A 9,446-nucleotide genomic window follows, 5' to 3' on the forward strand; every position below is an offset into this window, starting at 1 on the left:
TGTGTGGTTAAAGTAGTACTTTTGGTTATACCAATGAGACATTAATTGGGCTATTTGAAATCCGATCCAAAATCTAGTTTATTTATTATACCAATCCTTCCTAATATAATTGGGTTATAGGTGTTTTACCAAAAAATGAAATTGAGTTATGGGAGAATCTTAGGATTTAGATGTAATAAAACTGGCTCAAGATAATAAAGAGGTATTTGGGCTGTTCTTTTTAATACCAAAAAAAAAAAAATCTATTTGGATGACTCTAATAAGTCCAAACACAAATTATAAAAACCATTAAAATATAGGGTTTAGAAGATCATTTAGTAAATCTTATTCCACATCACCCATAAGTTAACAAGCTAACAAATAGCTGGAAAGCTTCACCAAAAAAATAAAAACAAAATAACTGGAAGGAAAATAAAACAAAAAATAACAAAGCTTCTTATTAATAATAATTGTGATGTCAGTTATAAAATAGGATATGAATCAACCAACTGAGAATTTGCCAATTACCAGCTATTGCAATTGTTGCATGTAGTTCATGTGAATGTGTCCAAGAGAAGAGAATTATATTTTTAAGAATGAAATCATGGAAACATTGTTTTCAAGTTCATATGAAATAATGTAGTTTAATCTGTATTTAAGGTTGGTAGACTATTGAATTTAAATAAGGTTTAAGGGTTTAGACTAAAAGAAAAAATATTCAAATTTGCAAAATAACAAAAATATAATGTAATTGGACTATTTGAAATCTGACGCAAAACCTAATTTGTTTTTTATACCAATCCTTTCTAATATAATTGGGTTACAGGAGTTTTACCAAAAAACAAAATTGGGTTATAAAAAAATCTTAGGACTTAGATGTAATAAAACTGGCTCAGGATAATAAAGAGACATTTGGGCTGTTCTTTTCAATACCAGAAAAAATATAACCTACTTAGGTGACTCCCAATAAACCCAAACACAAATTATAAAAACAATTAAAATATTCAAAAAAACAAAATAACTAGAAGGAAAATAAAACAAAAAGTATCAATGCTTCTTATTATTAATAATTTATTATTTCATGAATATGTGTATGTAATATATGTAAGGTGAGTTTTATGGTGTCTTTTACTATAGTATTTAAATTGCTTAACTTATTTTTAAAGGTAAAAATAAAATATTTAAAATAAAAAGTAAAATATTTAAAATTTATTAAATATTATCTATTTGATTTTGGAAAAATCTAGGGGACAGTAATTTTTGTATTTTTTGACCAGTGTTTAACCATCAAAATAAAAATGATAGATCTCCCACCATTAGATACCATTAGATATAATCTTACACAATTAAAAACACTATGGATGGCCAATTGATGGTTACAAAACACCAAAATTGCTGTAAGCTAGTCACTATCTCAAAGGCACCATAGCATTTACTAACGGATTTAGATTATGTAAAGTTTGAATTTCACTTTAGAGAGTAAAATGTGATTTCTTACCATTTATTTTATAAGTGGAACCAACAATAAATATAAGAGAAATTATGTAAAGTTTGAATTTTACTTTAGAGAGTAAAATGTGATTTCTCACCATTTATTTTATAGGTGGAACCAATAATAAATATAAAAGAAAAACCATTAAAAAATAAAATATCACTTTACCCTCTAAAATACAAATTTAAAATTTAGAAGATCCAAATTCTTACCAACCACTATTGAAATTCGGAGACCATGGTACCGGAGAAGTCCACTGGTGGTGAACTTTATGTTCCCGGCAAGGACAGAGTGGTGTACGTGCCTCAAGAAAGAAAATCTCGTTTAGGTATTGTAGTTTCTTATGCATTTTGAATTAGGTGTGTTTCTGATTTAGTTCCACTGAGCATAGATTAATTGTTTGGTATTAATGAATGATTTCAATAGGACTAGATGCCCTTGCGATTGCAAAACGTGAAGGATCTCAAAATGATGGAGTGTTCAAGGTCCCGAAACCAAGGTCCATTTCTATTGCAGCATCTGCAAAATCTGAGTCTACTGTCATTGAGGATGAAAGCGGGCTTGGTGGAACTGGTAGTAAAGACAGACGACCTAATATGAGATACCGGAAATAAACCAATGAATCATCACAAGCAGGTTATAATTTTTTTAAATCAATATCTCTTCGTTTTGCTATCGTTTGGATTTATTGGTAGGTTTTATCAGTTGTGAAAGAGCTTAGGAAATTATTTTAATTTTTTAATTTGTTTGTGGGCAATACATGTAATCACATGCTATTTCAAATTAAATGACTTATATAATGATGATTTTATTATTATTTTAAATGTTAAATTAAATAAGTCATTATTATTTTTTATTTGGAATTAAATGAGAATAACATGAGGTATTATCTTTTGTTCTATCTTTTAGATTTTAGATATATTATCTTTTGGACTTTAGATACTATTTTATTTGGACTTTAGGGTTTAATGGTGCCATGCTCAAATATAAATAGTGCATTCAGGGTTTCCATCTCCAACATACCAAAGCCGCATTTGTCGTTCTTTTCTCATCATAAGAGTTACAATTCAGTTCTAGAAATACAAAAGGCTTTGGCTACAAGATCCAAATCCTTCCACTAATTTCTGATTTCTATGAGCAAACGTACGCTTTTGGTAATTCAATATGGGTAATCTGTGTTAATAAAATAATTTATTTCAACACAATGTGTAGGAAAAAAGATATTGTTCAAAACTCATACTAATGTTGGAAGTTCATATTATTGTGTTGTGTTAGGTGCCGTGTTTGAAGTTGCAAACGCATGTCACGTGTTTGGAAGTTTTGTTCTTATATTCATATTTGATGCAAATGAATGCTTTTGGTAGCAGTAAGATGGACCTTTTATTTTAGTAATGGGTACTCATTGAGGGTTTATGAAGGTGTCACACCTGACACCCATTAAGATAGTTGCTACTATTTAGGGGATTTTGTGTCTTGCTTAGTTGCTTAATATTGAAAAAAAGAAAAGAAAAGGGGGGAGGGGAGGGGGGTGTCAGTATGGGAGTTATTGAAGGGGGAGATATAGATAAAATGGTCCTTATAAAGCTTTCTGGAAATGCAAAGGGAACATGTGAAAAGTGTTATTGTACTTACAAAGGCTAATTCAGTTATTATAAAGGAAAATTTTCAAACTCAACATGTTTAATCTATGCAAAATGGTTATTTCAAGCTGTCTTAGATGAAATATGAATGTCTATGGGTTGTTAGTATGCATAAAAACAGTTATCTCAGATGGTTCTCTGGCTTTGTACATGCAGAAAGTTCTGTGACCGAAGATCATGATGGTGATTCACATGGGACTCGTTCCTTTTGCTCTTTTAGGAGAAATATTTAGTTTGTCATAATGTTGTCCTAGTGCCTAGTATATTTTTTGTGAAACTGACCCTTGAGTCTATATTTGTTTTATGAAGGACACGAAGAATATTTTTAGTCATTATTGAATATGCCAATGATTGCTTTTGTTAATCTCTCCAATAAATAATCAATACAATATTTTTCTGTCCAAAATAAGTGTTCCTACATTTTCACTGTTCAATATTATATCACTTCTTACTGTTGCTTTCATCAGTTAGCAATTCTTATTCAATTAAAATTTAATATTTTGAAGTTTTGCTGCATGTCTCGTTATGATATTTCAACTTTGAAGGTCCCTGCTTCACCTTCTGGATATGAAAGGGAGAATTATAGGAATGAGAGGAGGCATCACAGAGATCAGTCAAGAAGTGGTAGCAGAAGACTGCAACATGTAGACAATTTTGAAAGTAAGGAGCCTTATTTTGAGAGGGATTCACGTAGTAGGTATGGCCATGAATACAACAGAAAAAGTGAGCATTATTTTGAGAGGGATTCATGTAGTAGATATGACCATGAATATGGTAGAAAGCGAAGCAGATATGAGGGTTCCAGGCGAACACCTGGTATGTTATTATTCTGCTTCTTGTAATTTCCCGTATTAATCCAATTACTGGAGCCAGACATGCAGTAAATTAATCCAAATTTGAAATGCTAGAAAACTTTCTGCTTTCTTAATTTTGTATCATTATATCGAACAGAAATTTAAGAAAATATCATTTCCAGAGTATAATATGCAAGTTATCCCCATCACATTTGTAAAATCTGGCTCTTAGTATTATCATCATTATCATCATTATTATTATTTAAGAGTTACCAGTGTTTTATTTGCAGGCAGGCCTGACTGGGATGATGAGCAATGGGAATGGGAGGATACTCCTCGAAGGGACAGTGTCTCTAGTTCTAGACATCATCAACCTTCACCATCCCCTATGTTTCTTGGTGTCTCACCTGATGCACGATTGGTTTCTCCATGGTCAGGAGGCAATACTCCTTATTCTTCTTCTCCATGGAACCATGTGTCTCCATCTCCTATTCCAATTCGTGCTTCTGGATCTTCAGTCAAATCTTCTACTTCTAGATATAGTGGAAGGTCCCATCAACTTACTTTTTCTTCGAGAGCTTCAAGTTCGTATGAGGTATATCTTGTGCTTAATAATATCTGTTTTGCCCTTCTTTAGTTGATAATTGATCTAAGATACTTTAAATAGATGATTTTAAGCTGATCACTAAACAAAATGTCTAGAAAGGTTCCATGGTTTCATTATGGTTGTTTCTAATAATATGCATGTACATCTTGTCATGTGTTCAGGATGAAGTGACTGATAAGTCCGAGTATGAGATTACTGAAAGCATGCGCGCAGAGATGGAATATGATGCTGACCGGGCATGGTAATTATGCTAATTAAACTTCATTTTGAGAAGTATCTGTTTTGATGTTGTGTTAAATCCTTGTATTTGACATGTGTGGTGTTAAGTTCTTGGAAAATAATTTGATTCCTTTTCTATGCTTGTCTTCTATAATACGTGCTCGGTCAAATTTAGTTTAAAATTTTAGTTCTTTGAAGAGATCCAAAATTTGAGATTTTGACACATCATAAAAGTTTGACCTTGTGATAGGGTTGAAGTTATAGATGACCTTTTAAACCTTAACATATATTGTGTAATTTTCAAACTTTCACTTTTTGATGTATAATACATCAATCTGATTAAGATTATCTTTGTGTAGGTATGACAGAGAGGAAGGTAGCACAATGTTTGATGGAGGAGATAACTCATCCCTTTTTCTTGGAGATGAGGCTACCTTTCAAAAAAAAAGAGGCTGAGCTTGCCAAAAGACTGGTAAATAACTAAACATTAAGAATTCTAATTATATGTAAACTAATATTTGCTGCAAACAGTTATACACACAGAGCTTCTTGTTACTTGCAAATTTTTCTTGGATAAATTAAAGATAGTTCCTTGTCATAAGTAGCACTGATACATATTAAAACTGAAATGTCACATATGTAGATGTTCTATACACCGTGTTATATATCTTATATATGCAGCATGGATTGTGCATTGTTTTTAGCAACTTGCATTTAGTTATCTTGTTAAAGTAATCAGGAGTTGTTAACAAATAACAGACTAGAAGAGATGAGACCAAGATGTCCCTTGCTCAGAGCAAGAAATTGTCTCAGCTCACAGCTGATAATGCTCAATGGGAGGACAGACAACTGCTGAGATCAGGAGCCGTTAGAGGTACAGAGGTTCAGACTGAGTTTGATGATGAGGAAGAACGCAAAGTTATTCTTCTGGTGCATGGTAAATCTTCATCTGGCTAATTGATGTTTTATGCAGTTTGTATGGCATTCACCTCTTTAAACTGATTATCTTTTACCAACATTCGCAGATACAAAACCTCCATTCCTTGATGGCAGAGTTGTTTTTACTAAGCAGGCAGAGCCAATTATGCCAATAAAAGATCCAACATCTGACATGGCTATAATTTCTGGTAAAGGATCTACTATGGTCAGAGAAATATGTGAGAAACAGAGTTCAAATAAGTCTCGCCAACGTTTTGGGAGCTTGCAGGCTCAAAACTTGGCGATATCTTAGGTGTTGAAAAGACAGCAGAACAGGTATTCTTCTGGAACAGTTGTGATCTTTGCTTTCTCTTACTGGTGTATAAAGACTTATCCTTTTTAAAATCCTTTCAAATGCAGATTGATGCAGACACTGCTACAGTGGGTGAAGAGGGTGAAATAAATTTTAAGGAAGAAGCTAAGTTTTCACAGCATTTGAAAAAGGAAGAGGCTGTGAGTGATTTTGCCAAGTCAAAGAATGTTGCAGAGCAAAGGCAATATCTGCCCATTTTTTCAGTGCGAGATGACCTATTACAGGTTGGTTTTTTCTTTATTGTATATGTATCTCATAATCAGCTAAGAGAAAAAGTGGGAGATTAATATAAAAAATTGAATGTGGTACCCACAAAAATGTTTTGCCCTCTCACTTGTGAAGAAAGTGAGAAGCAAATAGAGCCAGTGGTTCATATATGTTGCAATAATTTGTTGATATACACTTGTGTAGGTAATTCGAGAAAATCAGATTGTGGTAGTGGTTGGAGAAACTGGCTCAGGAAAGACAACCCAATTGACATAGGTGCATTGTCCTTTTCTTTTCTTTTCAATTATTTACATGATCATGTTTGTCCAATCAAGACAGAAATTTGACATTTGAGTTTTCTGAACAGTATCTGCATGAGGATGGCTACACTATAAAAGGTATAGTAGGTTGCACCCAACCCAGGCGTGTGGCAGCTATGAGCGTGGCCAAGAGAGTCAGTGAGGAGATGGAGACAGAGCTGGGTGAGAAGGTTGGCTATGCTATACGGTTTGAGAATGTGACCGGGCCAAATACCATTATAAAGGTAAACACTTATTTTATAAAGGATGTGACTATTGTGCTATTGACTGTGGTTTCTTTTCATTGTATTTATCCTTTGAGCATACACAAGTCTAACATATACATTAGTTATGTGGACACATTATTAACTTTTGTTGCTATGTACTCTAAACTTGAATGGTTGAATTTTAAATGGTTGAATTTTACAGTACATGACAGATGGGGTTCTTCTACGAGAAACACTCAAAGACTCTGATCTAGACAAGTATCGGTATGAAAATATTGAGAAAATTCACCCTCAACAATGACATTTATGGTGTTTCTGCAAAAAAAATAACGTTAGTATCTGAAACTATTGCAGGGTTATTGTCATGGATGAAGCCCATGAAAGATCATTAAACACGGATGTTCTTTTTGGAATATTGAAGAAAGTTGTAGCTCGGCGTCGTGATTTTAAGTTGATTGTCACATCAGCAACTCTGAATGCACAGAAATTTTCACATTTCTTCGCAAGGTGAGTTTCAGCTCCTCAATCTTGTCTAATATCTCATTTTCCACATTTTGGTTGGTTCACGATCTAATTAGGGCATTCTTGCAGTGTGCCAATTTATCATATTCCTGGGAGAACCCAGAGAGCTGAAGATGGAGCCCGAAAATGCATCGTTGCCACTAACATCGCTGAGACATCATTGACTGTGGATGGTATCTTATATGTCATAGACACAGGTTATGGTAAAATGAAGGTGTATAACCCAAGGATGGGAATGGACACTCTCCAAGTCTTCCCCGTCAGCCGTGCTGCTGCTGATCAGCGTGCTGGTCGAGCTGGTAGAACTGGGCCTGGTACATGTTGTCGACTGTACACAGAGAGTGCTTACCTAAATGAAATGTTGCCCAGCCCTGTCCCTGAGATTCAAAGGACTAACCTCGGCATTGTGGTCTTGTTGCTGAAATCTCTTAAAGTTGATAATTTACTTGATTTTGATTTCATGGACCCACCTCCGCAAGATAATATTCTCAATTCTATGTACCAGTTGTGGGTATTGGGTGCCCTTAACAATGTGGGTGCCTTAACAGATCTTGGCTGGAAAATGGTTGAGTTTCCACTGGACCCTCCACTTGCCAAGATGCTTTTGATGGGTGAACAGCTAGGGTGCCTTAAGGAGGTTCTGACGATTGTTTCCATGCTTTCAGTACCGTCAGTTTTCTTTAGACCCAAGGACCGAGCAGAGGAGAGTGATGCTGCACGCGAAAGATTTTTTGTGCCAGAATCTGATCACTTAACCCTGTACAATGTCTATCAGCAATGGAAACAGCATGATTACAGAGGTGACTGGTGTAATGATCATTTTTTGCATGTTAAAGGTCTAAGAAAGGCCAGAGAGGTGAGATCCCAGCTGCTTGATATTGTCAAGACACTGAAGATCTCTCTAACCACCTGTTGGCCTGATACAGACATAGTCAGAAAAGCAATTTGCTCAGCATACTTCCACAATGCAGCAAGATTAAAGGGTGTTGGAGAGTATGTCAACTGCCGGACTGGGATGCCGTGTCATCTACACCCCAGTAGCGCACTCTATGGCATGGGTGCAACTCCGGAGTATGTGGTTTATCACGAGTTAATCCTAACCACGAAGGAGTATATGCAATGTGCTACAGCCGTGGAGCCCCAGTGGTTGGCTGAGCTTGGACCCATGTTTTTCTCTGTTAAGGAGTCTGATAAGAAGAAACAGAAACAAGAGAAGACGGCCATGGAGGAGGAGATGGAGAATTTAAAGAAGATGCAAGCAGAGGTTGAGAGAAAACAGAAGCAGGAGGAGAAAGAAAAGTTGGCTAAGCAGCAACAGCAAGTCTCCATGCCAGGTTTGAAAAAGGGGTCTTCCACATATTTGAGACCAAAGAAACTTGATTTGTAAATAGGAAACTTCTATGATGCTGATAGCAAAAACAAACATGTGATGATGTCCTTGTGTGTCACTCTGAAAATGTAACACGTGGCTATTGATCTCACTTATTGTTACGGTCTTACGAAATATAGAGTTACTAGTAGGTTATGTTCTCGTTCTTTGTTTAAAAGATAGTCTCCCATTTTTTATAGGTTAATTATGTGATTAACTAAATGAGATATTTGGACTATATTAAAAATTTAGTAAGAAATTGTAGTGGTAACAAAAAAATTAATATAAAAGTCATGTATGGTACCAAAAATATGTTACAAAAATTTGCTTTATTATTTGTTGACGTATATAGTAGAATATAATTATAAAGAATTTCGAATCTTATTATTAGCTATATATCTATATGTAAGATTGAATTGGTTGGTAATATTTATTTAATTAACTAAATAATAATAAAGAATTCTTTAATTCTTTTTGGTTTAACAATGACCGAACTGCATGATATATAATATATTGGGCTATTTGAAATCCGACCCAAAATCTAGTTTATTTTTATACCAATCCTTTCTAATGTAATTAGGTTATAAGAATTATTTGAGTTGTTCTTTTCAGTACCAAAAAAATATAAATTTATTTGGGTGACTTCCAATAAGTCCAAACACAAATTATAAAAATAATTAAAATAATTCAAATTTAGAGTTTGTAAGGTCACTTAGCAAATTTCATCGTACATCACCCATAAGTTAACAAGATAACAAATAGTTGAAAAGCTTGACCAAAAAAAAAAAAAATAGCTAGGA

The 9,446-nt window shown here is 34.2% G+C and overlaps 1 protein-coding gene across 1 annotated transcript; it reads left to right on the top strand.

Moving 5' to 3' along the window:
* Nucleotides 1-1,710: 1,710 nt before the first annotated feature.
* Nucleotides 1,711-8,712, top strand: LOC107493016 (pre-mRNA-splicing factor ATP-dependent RNA helicase DEAH7-like). The gene is given in 16 exon segments (XM_016114099.3): nucleotides 1,711-1,799; nucleotides 1,898-2,107; nucleotides 3,657-3,927; nucleotides 4,196-4,500; nucleotides 4,674-4,753; nucleotides 5,091-5,172; nucleotides 5,174-5,203; nucleotides 5,491-5,668; nucleotides 5,757-5,918; nucleotides 5,921-5,985; nucleotides 6,070-6,246; nucleotides 6,434-6,505; nucleotides 6,597-6,773; nucleotides 6,958-7,019; nucleotides 7,110-7,262; nucleotides 7,347-8,712. Coding segments are annotated over 15 exon segments (3,150 nt in total). The 5' UTR covers nucleotides 1,711-1,799; nucleotides 1,898-2,089; the 3' UTR covers nucleotides 8,665-8,712.
* The last annotated feature ends 734 nt before the right edge of the window (nucleotides 8,713-9,446 follow it).

The sequence above is a fragment of the Arachis duranensis genome, chromosome 6 (assembly GCF_000817695.3).
Source record: "Arachis duranensis cultivar V14167 chromosome 6, aradu.V14167.gnm2.J7QH, whole genome shotgun sequence".
NCBI lineage: Eukaryota > Viridiplantae > Streptophyta > Magnoliopsida > Fabales > Fabaceae > Arachis > Arachis duranensis.